Source organism: Lottia gigantea, assembly GCF_000327385.1.
Source record: "Lottia gigantea unplaced genomic scaffold LOTGIsca_132, whole genome shotgun sequence".
In the NCBI taxonomy this organism is placed as follows: domain Eukaryota; kingdom Metazoa; phylum Mollusca; class Gastropoda; family Lottiidae; genus Lottia; species Lottia gigantea.
Genome location: NW_008707463.1, coordinates 608,614 through 629,334, shown reverse-complemented (window position 1 = coordinate 629,334; position 20,721 = coordinate 608,614). Strand labels below are relative to the sequence as shown.

Sequence of the window (20,721 nt, the reverse complement as noted above, 5' to 3'; positions counted from 1 at the left end):
TGGATGTCTGAGGATTCTGAACTGCTGTTAAAGTCCCTCCTTGAGCTTGCAGCATCTTCAATGCCTGAGCATGGGTCAACATCATCTCCTTATTTGGAGTTGCTACTCTGTTGGCAGCAGCCACCATATTCTGAGCTTGCAGAATCTGAGCTGCCGTAGGAATTCCAGGAGTTGCTGTGACAACAGGCTGCGGACTCTGGGTTGTCACGTTCAGTTTTAAAGATCCTTGTTTTTGGGCATTGGATCTTGGGCTTGTTTTCTGAGATTTCAACTGATTGGCGATGGTAGTTGATCGTTTTGGGCTTTGATGGGCAGCCTGTGAACTGGAGACCGCCTGGGCATGGGCCTGGGCCACCATATCTTCAATGTTTATTTCTGGGGACGCTGTGGTCGATACTGAACCGGAAGTAGAGGATACAGCTGTGGCCTTGGATGCTGCTTGACTGGTGGTGTCCTTCTGGAATGCAGAAAATAGAAATTTAGTAAAATTTCTGAAATTCTGTTTTGTTTTCATTAAACCTTAACTAAGACAGTCCTCAGAACTCTAGTCTGATAGACATAAATAAATAATCCAAGTATTTTAAAACGAAACCTGAAATCCGCAAATAATCCGCAGCTAATGACTTTTCACATGAGGAAGTATATCAATCATAAGTAAGTGAGTAAGCACAAAAATTGAAATACAATCTTTGATAACTAATCTAAAACAAAATGTGACTAACCTTGCTGGACTTGGGTTTCTGTAGAGATTTCTTGGCCTTGGCAGCTGCCAACTGAGCCTGGTGAATTCGATCTGAAGGAAATGTAACAAACATATTGTTTATTGATGGACCAGGGTTAGTATTATAATTATGATGAGTACATTTTGACAATTTTGACTTCCTTGTCGATTGTTTAAAGAGCTCAGCACCCTACTACCCATATTCTCAATTGAACGTTTGAATATTTCTCGATATATTCAATAAGATTTCTGGGACAGTGACATCATATTATGTCCACAATGCGTTAAGAAATGGGTCGAATATCGTCATTATGCACTGTATTTTATAGCCACTGTACGCATTGTTTGTCCACATCATCGGGTACTTTATGACATCAGCTTCTGGCGCCAAAGTTATGACGTCATTTCGTGCGCCTTACTATTCAGTATCTGAGTGTACAAACATAAAATTATCTGTGAATATGAGAATTCAAATCAAGTAATAGAGATATATATGATAATAAAAGTGGGACTATTGTTCTAGAGTTGTCAAGAAAATAACACCTATTTACTGTCATCAATATAGTGCTCTACTTTCCTTGAGTTTAATTTGAGCTTGAAGTGACGATTTCGTGTAATTTTGGGCTTTTAGAAGGCAAGAAAGAAGTATGAAACTCACCAAATTCATCTTCTGACCTGTTCCTGTGTAAATAAATCCAGATCTTTTTATTGACGTCGTATTTTACACATGGATCTTTCTCTGAATGTAGTCTGTCTAGAGCTCCACTTACTACAGTGTTTATCTGTAAATATAGTACAGATTATTGGCCAGTCTAGAGGATGTCAAGGACAAAACAATATTGCATACAATAATGGAATGTTACAGAATGGTATTATATTTTTAACTAAGCAAAATCATTCACCACTATTATTTTGAATGTGATATTTCAGCTCACACAAAAAATAATCAATACAGATTTACTGACTAAAGTACACAAGCATTTTCTCTTTTGAGATGCCACAAAAAAAATTTGGAATGACTTAAAACTAACCTGAGCATCTGTAACACCTGGAGCTAAAAATTGAGAATCTTTGAGAATTTCACAGATATCAGCTCTCGTACCCTCTCCATTAGGTAATCTGGCGGCAGCATCACGTACTGAAACACAAATATCTTAAAATATTTATCACTAGTATGAAAGTTCTTGACTTTGCAGATACAGATTAACTGAAACACATTTATATGGAAAGCCTGAGTTGCTTGGCTCCCAGTCTGTAGACAAAGAAGCTTGGCAACAGTATATGCATGCAGCGTACTGTTAATAGCCAAAATGACACAACGAACATAAACCTCCTGGATATAATTTCAACCTAGGTAACCATGACAGCTTGGCTTACAGGGCAGGCCAGTTACATATAACCAGGCTCTGGCCCTAAGTGAGTGATTGTTATACACTTCTAAAAATATTGAATCCCATTTCAAAATTTCCTTAATTTCATTTCATAGAATTATCCTTTCAATCAGGGAAATGAACAATAAAATTAAAACAAAACATGAAGCACTTGTTAATTGTATACACAAAAAAAACATTAATCTAATTTAAGTGGCAGTATCCCTTTAAAATCCTTGAATAACTATAGTAATTTATCAAACAACTCATATAACCATATTCATAATGAAATAATGTTTGGAATCAAATCAATTCAAATGTACCTTTAAAGTCAAGTCACTATAGTAACTTCTAATATCAAACAACTCAGAAATGAAATGAATGGAGTTTTGCGTCCTACTTTTCAGTTTCTCTTTCTGGGCTAATGAAGACAGCTAACACCATGCAGAGTGCAATGAGAGAAATTTTACTAAGAAAGTGGCATTAACCAGCTCTTTTTCGATTTCCAACCTGCACAGCCTGTAGAACATGGGGCTTCAGTTTATTGTCCCATCCGAACGACTAAATGCTTTTTCCATGTGAGCCCCTCTTACAAACTTACCATATTCAAAATGAAATAATGTTTGAAATAAACTAATCTATTTTAAGTGGTAATGAGCCTTTAAAGTCAAGTCACTATAGTAATTTCTAATTAAATATAGAAATATGAGAGTTCAAATCAAATGTCTAGAGACCTTATTTAAATATACAACATTTTCTTTATTGATATTGTCATATCTATGGCTTAAAGTACCTAGAAATTGACATAGTTTAAAGTTCAACGATTCTGGGCTAGTTTCAATCAATTACATGCAGTGTGCAATGAGGGAAATTTGTCCTAGATAGTCATATCAACCAACTAATTATCGATGTCCAACTACAAAGAAGAATTCAAACTGGTTTTATTTATATATTGTTGATAGATTGTAACTAAGATGAAAAGAAAACTCTGGTAAATGGCTGTCAGATTAACTGATAATATTATTATGTTTTACAACTAATTTACAATTTTGTAGAACTAAAACTCTGGTAAAAAGGACAATATATCCCTTTAAATAAGTTGAATTTTGACTGTTGACATTGAAATCATGTCTATGTTGTTAACATTAAAGGTATTCAATATCAAATCAAATGTACTTTAAATAGTTCTCATTAACCAGAACAGCTCAGTCTTCCAGTTATTCAACTGTTATTCCTTGTTGAAGAAAAAGCCTCGAGCATTAATATTAAAAAAGTATTAATAACTGGACACAATTATATGGATAACAACTACTTTAATAAATTATAAATTGTATTGCTTGATAAAGACGGAAGCATCATCGTCGAAACGTCACAAGTTATTTATTAAAGTAATTGTTATTTATATAATTGTGTCCAGTTATACTTACTCTAGTTACTAAATGCCACTCAAGGAAGTTAAAAAAAATATATTAATACTTTTCTCTTTAAGGGAAATATCTCTACATGACAGATGTGAATCTTTAAAAAGGGCAATACATATAATGCATTTTAAAAAAAGACAAAAAAAAACAAAACAAGTGCCCCTCTTTAAAAAGATCAAAGATTATAAATACAATGTAAATAAAAAAAATAACAAAAAAAAAAACAGGATTGCTCCTTTAAAAAGATCAAAGAATATAATTGTAAAATAAAATGGTATGATATTAGATTATATTGTATAGACCACTGAGATTTACAGGGTAGAATATTGTTCTCATTTCAATAGACATACTTCATTAATAAACTACATAATCTACAGACTGACGACAATATAGTACAATACAGCACACAACTGTTAGCCAGAAATGCTACATTTCAGCAACTAGGACATGGCTGTATGATTTACAACTATATTTCAGCAACTAGGACATGGCTGTCTGATTAACAACTATATTTCAACAACTAGGACATGGCTGTCTGATTAACAACTATATTTCAACAACTAGGACATGGCTGTCTGATTAACAACTATATTTCAGCAACTAGGACATGGCTGTCTGATTAACAACTATATTACAACAACTAGGACATGGCTGTCTGATTAACAACTATATTTCAGCAACTAGGACATGGCTGTCTGATTAACAACTATATTTCAGCAACTAGGACATGGCTGTCTGATTAACAACTATATTTTAGCAACTAGGACATGGGTGTCTGATTAACAACTATATTTCAGCAACTAGGACATGGCTGTCTGATTTACATTGTCAATTGACTACATTTCAGCAACTAAGACATGGCTGTTTGATTTTCATAGTGAATTGACTATTAAAGGGATATCATTTTTAAAATATTCATTTCAATCCTTTGGTCTAGTTTTCATTGTGAATTAATATTTAAATGGATATAGTTTTAAGTTATTCAGCTTTATTTTACGTTTTTTATGAAGATCCGAAAATCTAGTTCTGGCACAAGACAGCTTGTGAATTTAAAATTTTGTTTAGTTTAATTTGTGAATGTAACACAGGGATAATTTAAAATGTTCTGGTCCAAGAAGAATTGGATATAAAATTATTGGTGGAATATTTACAGTATAATAATCAATACAGAGAAATATAAAGACTGAAATAGTGAACTAGTGTGCAAAAATATTAATCATAAAAGGAATAGATTGTGAAGGTACAATAGTGAGGTGTTGATTACTGAAATCTGTAGAACTTTTGTTGTGAGAAGATGGGGAGCACAGTTAAATAAAGATGAAAATATAAATCAAACACAAGATAGAAATCAGTATTAAAGATTCCCAAACTTCATGAAGAAAAAAATTGTGAAAATTAGAGTTAATTTGACATACTTTATACTTTTTATTGAGTAATTTCAGGCTGACTCTAGAAAGCACTGGTACAGGCATCACAAGTTTTCTTACCTAGCAGACATCAATCCAACTCGCTACCGACTGAGCTATTCCCCTGCTCAAAAAGACAGTGTTTGAAGCCAGTGTTAGAGGGAAGTATTGACATTTACACAGTTTGAAAGTTGTTAACCCCTCAAGGAGATATTCATAAAGCCTGGCACGGCAAGGATAGGTATGTTACAGTTCCGAATTTCACCTTCAGACTCTTCGCAATGTTTAAATATATTGGTTTAAATCTGACATCTCAGATCTTTAATTTTAAAAATTTCTTCACAATGTGTTTTTATTTTAATATGATCCAGCTAACTATAATCAATGATAAATATCTATATGACAGAATGGTGTTAGTATATTGTGTTATATTATCACTATATCTAGCTAGATATTTCAAGTGTTATTATTGAATCATAATAAATTATTCTATAACTTTATAACCATCATAAAAATCTTCTATCAAACTCTCATGACTTATTTTCAACAAAATACAAACAGACTTTAAATACCAACGGTAAAGGTGTCATCCAGCAAGAAACAGTAAAATATTTTCATTAAAAAAAAATAATAATTTCTGGCTTGTGATCACTCTTTAAGTTCCACAGAATTGCTGATGTCCATACTGTACTGTTGGACTGTCAGTTGGTTTCTCATTTACCAGTAGATTATGTGCCTAGGTTTAAAAAAACCTCATGATAAATCTGTCTGGAGTTTCATTTTTTCATAATTTCACAATGACAAATTCTTATCAAAATTAAGTTAAGTCCTTCTTAAGACAAGAGTAATTTTTTTCGTGAAATGGGGTCTAAATATCAGTGGGAAACAGTGTTTAACTAAGGGTGTTAAATAATATTTAAACTATTAACACTAAACAGATTGGAGAATATAATACAAGGAGGTAATATCAGCTAATCAACCATATAATATAATATATCATATCATTACTAATATAACTAGACTATAGTCATAGGATAGCCTGGGTACAGTATGGTAGGTAGGTTATTCATTGTATTATTGCTGAATATGGGTGCAGGGGAAGGGGATACAGGGGGAGGGCAGGGAGCAAGGACAGGGGGCAAGGACATATATATCATTACTAATAACACTAGACTATAGTCATAGGATAGCCTGGGTACAGTAAGGTAGGTAGAATATTTATTGTATTATTGTTGGATAGGGGATACAGGGAGGGGGGGGGGGGGACAGGGAGCAAGGACATATATATCATTACTTATATAACTAGACTATAGTCATAGGATAGCCTCGGTACAGTATGGTAGGTAGGATATTTATCATATTATTGTTGGATAGGGGATACAGTGGGGAGGGGATACAGTGGAGCAAGGACAGGGAGCAAGGACATATATATCATTACTAATATAACTGGACTATATTCATATGATAGCTGTATACAGTAAGATAGGTAGGATATTTATTATATTATTGTTGGATAAGGAATACAGGAAGCAAGGACAGGGAGCTAGGACAGGGAGCTAGGACAGGGGGCAAGGACAGGGGGCAAGGACAGGGGGGCAAGGAAAGGTATATAATTACTTATATAACTAGACTATAGTCATAGGATAGCTGTATACAGTATAGAAGGTAGGACATTTAATGTATTATTATAGAGGGGCCGGGGATAGAGTGAGAGGGGATAGATGGGCAGGGCATAGAAGGGGCAAGGGTGATGTAAGTGAGGGTGAGGAAAGGATTGTAATAGGATAGTCTTGTAAGTGTTGAATTGTTCTTGTATAGATTAGGGTTACGGGGAGGTGATACAAGGGGAAGGTGATACAAGGGGAAGGGGATAGAAGGGGAAGGGGATAGAAGGAGGGCAATATTTATTGTTTGTAGGATTGTTGACGGGGAACTTATACAAACAAGGTATAAGGGGTAAATGGCTACGAAATTTAACATCAAGAACTTTGAGCCAAGTCACTATGGTCAGTCAATATGATCTTATAGTTGATATGATCTTATAGTTGATATGATTAATTAAAATAGGATATTGTTTTAATATGGTTGAGTGATTAATCAATCTAGGTGATTTCTACCTCACTGATTCTATAATCAACTGATTAATCTATAGGTTATAAGATATACACTTCCAACATATCAACTTTTAATTCACTCTAGTCATTACTCCAAGATAATACCATCAAATTTAACTCTCTCTTCAATATTTGATTTACTCACTAATATACAGACAGTTACCCTTTTATCTTACACAACTTATTGGTTCTCAGAACGGTTCTCAAAACAAAATGGATGAATGTTATATAATGCATGGAACTGTTTCAATTCTAACTCTTGGTTTCAGAACGGTTTTCATATAAATTCAATTTATTAATGTAATGTAAATGACTTGTAATTTTTATTAGACACCTGACATTTGTTTTGGGAAAATTTTTTTCTAAGTTTAATGTGATAAATAAATGCTGTAAATAAAGGGAGGTAGTGTACCTTTAAATCAATAATCTATAAGTATATAAGTATGCCTAGTGATTTTATCTGTATCACTAGATTTAAACTATTAATATCTCTATATCTTACCTATACTACATAACACAGATATCTTAACACTTTACAAGGTAGGCCTACTCAATATATTATATTCAACTAATGTAAACAAGTTTTTTTTAATCTTTGAATGTGGCTTCAATTTACACCAGTCTGATTTTCTAGTTTTGTATATGTTTCGTTCTGGACAATACAGCTTCTATTTACACCATCCTGATCACTATCTGTGGTTCTTAAAATTGTAAATAAAACATGACCAGATTAAGGTTTCACTTAAAACCATTCAGCTTCAATAGTGATATCATTTTCTGGTCAAGTTTTTCTGGAATTACAGGAACTGCTAATGTCAGATGTAAATAGGAATGGTGCAATACATAATAAACCCACAAATAGATATCCCTTTTATAGTGGGAGTCAATATACAGGAAAAATACTGTGACAATGAAAATATTGTAAACTGGGTTAAAAATATATTTAACAACTCCTTCAAGACTCTTCGAACGAAAGGCTTTTTATGTTTATTCTTTTATATTCAGGTATCTAAAATCTAAAACTGCCTATTTTTATCATTTCAGGACAAAAAAAATGCAGAATATCTTTGAATTTTGAAGGTTTAAAGTGAAACCTGGTGACACTATATAAAACAATTAATAATTCAGGTGTTATTAGCATTTAATCAAGAAGAAATTTGACCCACAAATTTACAAAAGTGAACATTAAAATTTCTGGTAAAACGATTCATAAGCCCTGTGATAGGAGTTGAAAGACAACACCTGATTATATTTTGGAATCACTGGATGTGGCAACAGTCATTTGAGAAACAGACTTCTATCATGTGATTAGGAATAAATGTGATTTTAAAACAGCACAATGTCAGAGTTCCCTAATATCAAAATTGATAAAGATATAACTTCTATAGTCAAAGATTATCTTCAGGATTACAATAACAACACCACAGAAGATCTCCCAGTTCCGACCGAGATCTCGAAATGGGTGTGTGTTCAAATACAACTTGAACGTAACCGATGGCTGGAAAAAATAAAAGTAGCCTTACATGAAGTAGACGTTCAGAGACGAAGTGCTTTAAATTATAAGAAAACTGTTCAAGAAACTTTTGAAAATCTAAGGACCTTACTTCAAGGTTTTGACGTAAAAGATGACGTTCTAATTTTAGATTCAGAGGACGATTTCAACACCACTATTCCAAAATATGTAGAAATTTTGACAGACATTTGCCAATCATTAATGGAAGAACGTTTTCAGTGTCAAGAAATATTAGGATTGAACAGTAATGGAATCAATTTAGCCGTGGCCTTGAAGGAAGCTTTCAGATCAGTGGTCGGAGAGAACCGTCCCCCAAAACTTGTGTCTGAAAATCAAGAACTTTCAGAAGAGTTGAACAATCTAAAAAATCTTTTGCATCAAAAACAGAAGGATGTAGAATCGCTTCAAAAACAGCTGAGGTCCATCAATGATGTCATAGATGATCAGACAGTTCATAGATCAGATAAAAAGGTCAAAGGTCATAAGGAGGTCAACAAGACTGATGGAAAAGGTCACAATGACACATCTGAAGAACAGCAGAAGACCAAAACATCTGAACCAAAAGTCAAATTTGCACAGGATTTGGAGAAACCAGAGAAAACTGAAGAAACAACCAAACCATTACCAAAAGATCTAGAAGATGTTCCCAGATCAAAATCAGTGACTAAGTTGAATGTTCGGCCTTTTGAAGTCGTGCCAACAGTTTCCAGACTGGATACCAGAGATTCAAGATCGGATCGTCCATTCTCTGAAAAGTCAATCATGTCCTATTCCAGACCCTACTCCGAGAAATCCGTAGCTTCCCGCCCTTATTCTGAGAAATCCGTGGCCTCCTATTCATCCAGCCAACCAACATCTCATCGAGACAAATCGTATATTCAGATATCAGAGGACAAATTACGCGCTTTGAAAATCCAAGCCAAGAAACTCGAGACATCTCTACACGATGCTATTTCCAGCATGGACAAATTTAACAAGAAATGTCACATTGGAGACCAGACTGTTTCTAACTCGACTTCATCTATCAACGTTTACAACACGCTAGCTCGAAACAGCAGACGTGGGGACTACAGCTCTAAAGGTCTTATCGATGATCTCAAAGTTGCTTCCTGGAAGAAAAATCCGTTCGAAGTTCATGGATCTCGTACAAATCTTCCACGAGCGGCTCGACCAAAACGCAGCTTATCCGAAGGACGTAGACCAAACACTCCTCCCGTAGCAGAAGTCGTGGACCAAACACAAATTCAAGGACACGTTACAAGACCAGCGAAACGTCAGGGTCCCGTAGCAAAATGTTTCAGATGTCAGAAGTTGTTCCGTAAAATCGATAACCACAAACTGGCGTGTTGCTATCATCCGAAACCCAAGGAACGTTTCGAGAAGTATAATAATTCAGGACAGTTGCTAAGGGTGATGTACGTGTGGCAATGTTGTCGTCAAGAGATAGATTCTGCAGGTTGTTCATTCGGACATCATATTTAATCACTTGGTTACAAATATCGTGACTTTCTATGTTATGTCTTGACAAAATTTACAAAAATTCAACAAAACAGTAAGAGACTAACATTTTACCTACAAATCTGGAGATGTACCAACGTCAAACGTGTTACATAACAATAATTATCGCTATAAGATTTGAACGACATATAGAAGCGAGGAGCACATATAACAAAAACACAAGACAATATTATGGAATATAACACACTCCTTTAATAAGGTTAGGCACATAACTTCATTCTCGTATTTTCCTCCCAGTGCCTTCCTCAGCATATCTCATTAGCTTATTTTGCTCGGTACCTCCTCCATGACTTCGCATTGTTATTACCCTTTTATCTACTGTCCCTCTTAATCTCTATATTGTTTCTTGTTGGTATATATTTTGTTATGTTTTATTCTCTTGCCATTACATCTGATGACGACACGTGTATATTGTGTTGAAACGTTATGTGCCCAACCTTATTAAAGAAGTGTGTTATATTCCATAATATTGTCTTGTGTTTTTGTTATAATAATTATTGGGTCTAACAAACAGATTTTATGTAATGGTATGTTGTTACTTTGTATTTTGCAATATCTTGTATGAATATTTATACCTCTTGAGCAATATCTTGAAAAGGTTCAAATTAAATAAATCTAAATGGGGTATATATCTCTAAATAGATATATAGATTTCAGCTAACTGTAATACTTGACTCGTACAACTTAAACAGACCGTTTATCACTTGCAGAACCTAATCGATCATCAAACATTTACAAATATTGCACATGACATCTGTAATAAAGGTGGGATAGTAATTGGCAGAAATCATTATACAACTGTTTCCCTTAGAGAAATAACCAATAGTAACCAATAGTAAATATTAAAAAGTTTGTTTTATAAATGTTATTTGCAATATTGTAATAAAATCAAAGTATTTAAATATATTTATTAAATTCTATTTGGTAATTTGGAGAGTTGTTTTTTACATTCATGCTTCGTCTTTCCGATCACTTGAAGCCATTCTTTGACGGAGTTTGACCCTAACTTAAATTCTAGAGGAATGGGCATGCTCTGCAACCATTGTAATACCTGTTATAGGAGAACCCAAATTTAATGAATGAATATCGCTTTATCTTACATCCAATTTGGTTTCTGAATACCGGCAAGGCCATACATTGTGCAATGAGAGTAATTTTGGGAGGACAGTTGTCTATTTCTTATCCTACTCTTTTTTATTTGCAACTGTCCTGGCATCTTTAAAAATGTAACAAACAGGGCCTTAGTTTATTGTCCCATTCTATTCGATACGTTTTGCATGTCAGACCCTTCTAAAATTGTAGCTTCAAATACTTCAATCTTATACTAGCAACATTCCCTTATCAAAATCTAGCCCCTTTATAATAATAATAATAATAATATATAACTCGTAATTTAATATACCTCAAGTAATAATACTAATAGGATTAATAAAATCTCATTTTCACGAAGAAAAAACACCTGAAATATGTCTACTGGTGATTTAACAGTCTACGTGGATTATAATAAAAATAACCTACGAGTCTAAGATGTACCATTGAGGAGATTTCAGGCCAACCCAGTTTAAAGATCCATTCATCCCATACGTGACATACATGCCAGAAGGGTTTCAACATTTTAAGCCTATTGTGACTTTGGGAAGAAGCTGCAGGGGGTTAAGGGTCTATAATGACCACTGTCTAGGTCCATTTTGACAAAAATTGTTGGTTTCATTTGACCATAGGTCTGTTTTGACTTTAACACTAGAGAGTTCTAACTCAAAAGGCATTAATCTACACTTTTCTACTAATATCTGTATTGACCAAAGAGTGTTGGTTTCATTTGACCATTGGTCTGTTTTGACTTTTATCACTCAACACTTTAACAGTTCTGACTCAAAAGTCATTAAGTTTGATTTTCTACTAATATCTGTAATTTGGATTTTTCTGTAATTTGGGAATTTTGAAAATAAATTTCAACATCATCTGAGATAAATCCCTTAAAATATGGATAACAACATTATCAATTTTCTTTTATGTCAAATAAAGTTTTGCAAAATATTCCATATATGGTTAAAAATTGTAGTTTTTATGACAGAATTTATTAATATAAAAGAAACTACATCAAAATTTGGCAATATCCTTCAAGCCCTAATCCAAGCCAATCCTTTAATCCTATTACCAGATTAACTGTCTCGGCCAGCTGAACGTCAGTCAGCAGTAAGTGTTGACATGACAATAACAGCTCAATTTACCCCCGTGAAATCTGGACACTCTGCCAGAAAATTGCAAGAAAATAGGTTGAGTGGTTAGTCCAGAAATTTGGACAAATTCAGGTTTAAGAATTTGAAGGAAATGAGCTGTTAATGAAATAGATAGGAAACTAAAACAAACTGAAAGACACCAGAATTTGGTCCAGATCTGAAAATATGAAGAAAAATATTTGTTGTATAGGAATGAAAAAATTCATTTACATTTGCCAAAGTTTTTATAGTTTTAATTGATGTTTATTCTACTTTTAAACAGAAGAGACGATTCTTGTTTCTGGTTTGAAATCTCTGGATAGGCTAGCAGAATTCCAAGTGATATAATAAATTGAGGCAGTGACATTTAGTGTCAATTGAAAACAAAAGACTGAAAAAGATGTGAAATAGTGAAAGTGAAAGTGAAAATAGTAAATTTAAAAATGGAATTGTAAAATCAGAAAAGTTTAAAATGGAAACAAGAGAGATAGGAACTGACAATCCACATCCTTTGATGATTGAAGATGATATTCAATCCAATGTTCAGGATTTACTAGAGAATTCTAATGATACCTTGACCAGTGATGATGACAGTGATAAAAGAATGGACAATCTGAAAGTAAAATTCTGCCAGCTCTTACAGGTACAGTTTTGTATTTTTTCATATAAAAACATGTGAGTGCATTATAAAGTTTTTTTTCAAATACAAATTTTGTTTCTATCTGATGTCCTAGTGTGACCAAAAAAGTCATTGATTAAAAAGTTCAAATGCACACAGCAAATAATTTTTTAGAGTCACCAAAAAATGCAAATTTGATCAAAAATATCTTCAAAGCCTTAGAAAATTTCAACTGATCAAGGTCAATTCTAAGTCCACGAGTTCACTTAAGAAGGGAACAAAAATTCCTGCAAATTCATGCTCCACAGCGTAGGCTTAAAAATGGGGATTTGAATGACTGAACATGAGAAAGAAATCAACTAGAATATTGAAAAATACAGAATTTCTTGTCTCAAATCATATTGATATGTCTTAAATCTTCAGGCCGAAAGAAATAAATGGAAAGAAAAAGTACAGAATTCACTTCAAGAGATCGACAAAAACCATCGAACAATGCTCGCTACCAAAACTTCACTACAGGAACTGGTTAACAGTGTCTACCTAACATCCCAACATCCAGGCCCATCTGACAACAAACAACATAACATACCAGATCTATTGACGAAGCTTGGTGGATATATTCGCGATTCGAAGGCACTCAAAGATAGATCATCACGAGAAAACATTTTGAACAGCGAAATGAATATTTTAAGAGAAGACTTATCGAGACTTAATCAAGAACGAACTGACCAATTCGAAACCATTTCTGCCCTAAATAAAGAAATTCAATGGTTGCAGCGAGAACTCGCCTCAGTTAAAAGCAAACTATCTCGAGTTCGAGGCATCGTAAAGAACTACAACGAAGCTCGCTCCAGCAGTTTTCATCTCGACGAAGTTGTTATTCCTGAATTGAAGTTGACAGACGGCACAGATCAGTTGATAACAAGGGAGAGAACCTATCATGAAGGTGAACAAACTGTAGCAGACACAACTCCAAGAGAAGCCTTCTCAATAATGAAACTTCGCGAAAAACGACAACAAAACCTGATATCCAACATCCCTGGCCAATCACCACGAGCTCCAGGAAATCAAAATATCGGAAAATGTCTCCGCTGTCAAATTTTATTCCGAGTCAATGAAAATAACAACATGGCGTGTAGGTTTCATCGAAAAGGACGGGAGATAACAGAGTGCTATAACAACCAAGGAAAGTTACTCCGCGTGGTGTATAAATGGGGATGCTGTAAGAAACCATTGGACACGTCTGGCTGTGCACATGGATATCATATCTAAATATTTACTCCAATGAATTTCTGAAGCTACAGCCATTGCTTCTAGTTATATGCATGACTATGATAGGACAGTTTGGCGTTACCAAGATAGAATGCACACATGGAAGAACAATTACTTGGAAAAACTGGTCTTAGTGGTAACAGTTTGTACATTTTGTGATACAAATATCAAAGTTGATATTGATGTGCAGATACCATATATAAACATTATTAATTACAATGTGAATTATATATGAAAATATTTCTAAAATATGCTATTTGCATCTATTTATCTACTTGATCAAACTGAATTTGTTTTAAAAGGGTTAATTAGATTAATTAATTCTTAATTAAGCTGTTAAAACTGGTTTTGGTGTTGGGCCTCGTAAAGACTCGATATTTTAAGATGAAACCTCCATAATAGTAGGAGACATATTTCTCTACAATTGTGTTTATTTTGCTTAAATAATACTTAATTTAACATCAATTTTAATGACTGACCAATCAGATGAAGAGAATATTAAAATCATCTGAAGTAAGGTATTTGTGAATAAGATCCCAGACTAAATATTTCATAGTATTAAAAGCTGAGTTAGTAATTTTAGTAATTGATCAGTCAGATGAAAGGTTTTGTGAATAAGACACCAAACAGTAAAAAAAATGTAGACTCACCAATAGTAAGTATAGTAACGTACGCTGGACGATCTGAAATTAACAGAGCATGCTCTCTCGCTTTCGTCATAGCGCTCTCTTTACTGTAGACTCCTTTTACAGGTCCTACCACTGCATCGTAACCATGGATATTATAAGTATAGGGCTTGTGAGGTTCGTAAAATCTCTGCTCTTCCTGAAACAAAAAAAAAAAAGAAAATTGCTTAGTTTTAGTGGAATTGCAAGAATCACAGATGTCTGAATGAAAAACAAAACGATGCACAACTATATTATCAGTGTCCCTGATATACATAAAACATTTACAATATCTTTAAGATATTTTTCTACTAACCTGCTCTCTAAAAGAAACTTTTTCTTCTTTTGTTGATGCCTTCACTACGTAATCTGTTTTACTGAAAAACAAAATACCAGATCATTGGTCTCGAAACTTTCCTACATTCATTTAGAAATATGCATGTAGAATGAACATTTATTACAAATATCATAAATAAACTGACCAATATCAGAGAGATAAATTATATTAAATTAATATATTATTAATTACTATCTAACCTACCTTCTAGCTGGTGGAGGTGAACTCTGATTGGAATCACCACCGTCAAACAGGCTACCGTCTTTATTTTTGAACCAGACTTCGAACAATGGTGTTAAACTCTCTGTGTCATCCCTCCCTTTACCAATCCATTTCCAATGTTGGGGTCGTTCTTTATAGTCAACATACGGAATAAAATTCTCTATTCCTAAACCTGAAATTACAAATATATTCTAGGATCAAGTTTTCTGAAATGTTGAAGCCACTTCTGCTTCAATGAGATGATGGAGAGTTAGTACCAAGCAGAAAATACATGAAACAAAACATCTAAATCTGCATCTATATTGAGGTAGATGTAGAGTTCATGTTTTATCGTGTTTTTGATAATAAAAATCAATACAATTAAGACACTTCTGTCAATCGAAAATCTCGTCCAAAGAATAGCAAAATGGGAAGTAAACAGACCTAATTGATAATGGATAACCAGTTTAAAATTATTAATTCTGAAATATTAAATTGTGTTTCACATTTTCAAAAAATTATCATCGTAAAATTATTTTAAAATGATGAGTTAGCTTCAACTCGAGCAAGCTTAGTAAGAATTCTCAGAGAAATTCACAGTATAAAATAATGTCAAAACTTACCTAGTGCATCCCCTGATAGGAATTTCAACGCTGATAAAATCAACTCTGACCAGTTATTGTGTAGTTTATACCAGGAATTGTGAGAGCTAGCACCAGATTCCTGCCATTCTCTCATCTTCTCTTCTAGCTACAAATAGAATTTTAAATAGTTAACAACATCTTTAGAGTGCCTATATACATAATTTAAAAAACACTAGGACCCTGTTTCTCAAAATTTGTACGACTAAACTTGCTAGTTAAATGTAGAAAAGGGTTCTTAATGATGTTATCAACTAGTTAATTTATAGAGTTTATGCTCGTACGATAATCTACGATATTTTGTTAAATATTACAGCCAGTAAAATATAGGTTTATCTAATCTCAACAGAATAAATACAATATAAAAAACTATAAGCAACATCTTAGCTGAATAATTCAATAAAAGATCAATTAAAAACTTACTTTGGGTAATGTTGTTTAAGATGAATTAAAAACTCACTTTAGGTAATGTTGTTTTAGATGAATTAAAAACTTACTTTAGGTAATGTTGTTTTAGATGAATTAAAAACTTACTTTGGGGTAATGTTGTTTTAGATGAATCAAAAACTTACTTTGGGTAATGTTGATCTAGATGAATTAAAAACTTACTTTAGGTAATGTTGTTTTTGATGAATTAAAAACTTACTTTAGGTAATGTTGTTTGGGATGAATTAAAAACTTACTTTAGGTAATGTTGTTTAAGATGAATTAAAAACTTACTTTGGGTAAAGTTGTTTTAGATGAATTAAAAACTTACTTTGGGTAATGTCGTTTTAGATGAATTAAAAACTTACTTTAGGTAATGTTGTTTTAGATGAATTAAAAAAAACTTACTTTGGGTAATGTTGTTTTAGATGAATTAAAAACTTACTTTAGATAAAGTTGTTTGAGATGAATAAAAAAAAACTTACTTTAGGTAATGTTGTTTAGATGAATTAAAAACTTACTTTAGGTAAAGTTGTTTTAGATGATTTAAAATTACTTTAGGTAATGTTGTTTTGGATGAATAAAAAAAAACTTACTTTACTTTAGGTTATGTTGTTTTAGATGAATTAAAAACTTACTTTAGGTAATGTTGTTTAAGATGAATGAAAAACTTACTTTGGGTAATGTTGTTTTCATGTCAGGGAAGCCACACATCATGTCACGTATTAATGTAAAGAAATTTTCATTCTGATCTAACTCTATCTTAATATCTGTAGTACTTATACTCGATCTAAAAAATAATAAATACCATCAACAATGTAGCACAGACAATTTATATACTAAAGTAATTAAAATTTAGCGTGAATTTCTGGTCTAGCTGGAAACGAAAAAAGAAAACTTTCAATTTCTATAGTCCTTTCATGTCTTCCTCAAAATTACATAAACAGGCTATATTAAAAAACATATATGTAACAAATCAAAATTGGTACAAGCAGGACAATTCCGTTAATCAAAATCTCATCCAAAATATGGCAAAATGGAGAGTAAAAGTTGTATAGTAGTGGACTTCTGCCATCAGGCGTTACGAAAAGAGTAAGCATGGTCTGCTTCACCCGCGACACCCGCCAAAACTATATAGGTCAACATCATGAGATTTATTGTAATTCTACAAATACAAACTTACACGGGTAGGGGGAATTCAGACAAGGGATCATCAGTAGGGTTTAACATCTCATCAACCACTTCAATATTCTGAGACGTCTGCTCTAGACAGGTGGACGTTGAACTCTGATCGTCTCCATTTCTCTCCCCTTCTTTTTTGATCTTCTTTTTTAGTTTTTTTTCATCTTTTATCTTTTTCTTCTTTGACACCCCGTTTTGACCTTGACCTGAAAATTTAAATAATCTATGACCACTCTTTTAACAAAGAAAATCTATACTTGTTAATTTGAAGTAGAGAAGATTTTGTCTGTGTCCCAAGCACTTGTAGAATAAAAATCATGGCCAAATAGCCTGTGGTTTTTTTTCAAATTAAAGATCTTTTGGTTATTGCAGAGATAAGCAACATCCATAAATGGGAGGAAACTTAATCAGGTGTATTTTTGATACAATTCCCTTAACCTGTCCAATTATCATCATGGCAATTAAGTTTATTAATACCAACCTGCTGGAGATTTGGAGTTTTTCTTGTTGGCTTGACAACGTGACAGAATATCTTGTAATGTAATATTGGTGGTATCCAGTTCTGGTAGATCCTAAAATAACAATATTTATATACTCATAGACACTGTGAGTTTGAGGATGAATTTTAACACTGTCTGTTAGAGTGTTCTTCACATGACCTCATTTGCTTGCTTATGTCCAAAAAATTGTGGTCTTGGGTTCTAATCTCTGTCAGAGTGTGAAGTTCTGGTGACCTTGAATAAGTTATCTCTTATTATTCCAGTGCAGGTCCAGACTGTGTACTGTGATGTATTTTATAGAAGTAACTAACCACAAGTTCTGTTTTCTTGCGTTTATGATTTTTTATAAGTAGTTTATAATGATCATCTGTTATTTCTACAGGACTGAATGGTCTCTGTCTCTTCTGTACACCATTTTCACCTAAAATACACGTATAAAAATCTTATATCTTGAGTTTTGAGGTGGCAGAATAATGCCATGACACTGTGTTTGTAGTTTTTTCAGTTAATTGAATTTGAGAAAAAATCCAAGTGTTATGACTTACTTACTTTTGTTCCTGCATTTTCAATTTACAGTATCACAGGACTGGTGTTAATATTCAGAGTGTCCTAAAATTCCAACTTTCTCTCCATGTTATGATTTTGTATACAAGCTAACATTGTTAAAGTTTAAACATATTTCTATCAAAAAATCCTTGAATCAAACCAAGATACAACTAACATACCCTGAGCGTTGGTTTCCCCATTCGTTACTGGGGCAACTGGTATAGGTTTACTGGCAAACGTAGCGAGTACACTGGGCACGGTGGGGTCAGGGGAAGGAATCGGTCCTAATGATTTAAATAACTGTCTTCTACTACGTTGTACTGGACCTACAAAATATATTTTTAAAAATTAATGAAAATTTACATATGATTTAAATACTTATTTTTTGGATATGACAGAAAGTCAACACAAAATATGCTTTAAAACAATTTGTTAATATGATTTATCTGCATTCGATTGGCTTTCAGTTTCAGTTGTCTAATATCTTTTATTTTCAACTATCTGTACTACTTTTTAGAATCAAATATATTGTTAAATTCATGTGCAATCAATGGAAATTGTCTTAAAGATGGATTAGTCAAGCAGCGAACAATGAGTGAAATTCTACCAGGACAGCAAGGTTTAGAATCACCAACTTACTGATGCTCTCCTCTTCTTCTTCCTCTGAGGATGTTCCCTCTACACCTATCTCTTCTCTCATTTCCTTTAACAACCTGAAAATAATACAACAAGTTAGATAACTCTCTTTCTCATTATCTAATCATTATCATAGTCAAACGTGACCTAACTTTTATATGGTAATCTTATAATACTCAAAAGTTCAAACAGTTCAAGTTGTGGCTCCATGCTCTGTAATGACATTATCCTCTTTCAAATTGCATTAAATTCAGGATGTAAGCCTGTAGGCTAGAAACACCTATTTAGAACCTGTCTTTAAGCATCTGAAGCATAATCATTACAGCCTTGGTTCTTTACATGACGTCATTTGATTGGTTACGTCGAGCAAATGGTGGCTGTGGGTTCTTATCTCGGCCCTCACGTAAAAGGATGAATAACTCGAATAAATTATTTTCATAATTCAAGTCGACTCGGTAAATGGGAAAGGTCAATGTCAAGAGGTTTGGCCTACGACCAGCTGGTAGAAAGTATCCCTTATTGTGAACCTAAGTTGTAATCCTATATAGTAGTTTCTGTCTTACTTTCTTTCTGTCTGACATCATGCTGCAGTGTTGGATTCTATAAACATTTTACCTGATATATTTCTTCTTGACCCTCTGATCTAGAGATTTATTCTGGGTGGGTACTGGGGGGTTTAACTTAAATTTGATTGGTTGAAGGGGAGCTAGGTGGCGTGCTTGTTCAAATACATTCTGAAATTAAAAAAACAATCATGTAGATTTTCACAGACATTAAAACATAAAGACTTAAAATGGAACCTTATTAAGATATAGTTAGAAGTGTTGGGACAAAATAATGAAAATGTCTTAATTACGACAACCAACAGTTAACAAATGAAAATGAAATGAGTTTTACGTCCTAGTTTCCTGCATCAGATTGGGCTAATGAAGACGTGCAACACCATGCAGTGTCCAATGTGTGCATTTGCCTCCTTTTTTTCAATTTCCTACTGTTGAAGAATCTTTAACATGAACAGCCTGTAGCACACAGACCTAGTTATTAGATTCCTTCCATGTCAGCCCCTTCCTACCTGCAGGAAAGTCAGTCACATTATTTCTGAATCATTAAATGATAAGACCAAGTTATCTCTGTATTACCTGTCTAGATAGTAGAATATCTTTTAATAAATCAGAATAATATCGTTGTTGATTGAATTTATATTCTCGATATTTGACACGTCGACAGAGGCTAGCGTACCTCGCGATATCAGGTGAAAAATAACCATCTGTAATATAAAACAAAGGGAAATTATAGACTGAGAAATTCGTTCAGCAAATTAAGGTGATTTATTACATATTTCTTCGTTGAATATTGATTTAAATAAATAACAGAATAAGAAAATGAGTTCCTGCGATAATTTCAATAAATAGTT

The 20,721-nt window shown here is 33.3% G+C and overlaps 1 protein-coding gene across 1 annotated transcript; it reads right to left on the bottom strand.

Annotated features, from left to right (window-relative positions):
* Window positions 1-157: 157 nt before the first annotated feature.
* On the bottom strand, window positions 158-15,531 carry LOTGIDRAFT_139022 (hypothetical protein; the record flags this gene model as incomplete). Its single annotated transcript, XM_009049257.1, has 7 exons — window positions 158-302; window positions 733-793; window positions 1,380-1,503; window positions 1,753-1,859; window positions 14,824-14,998; window positions 15,155-15,215; window positions 15,380-15,531. Coding segments are annotated over 7 exons (825 nt in total), but the record flags the coding sequence as incomplete, so codon positions are not given.
* Between the last annotated feature and the right edge of the window lie 5,190 nt (window positions 15,532-20,721).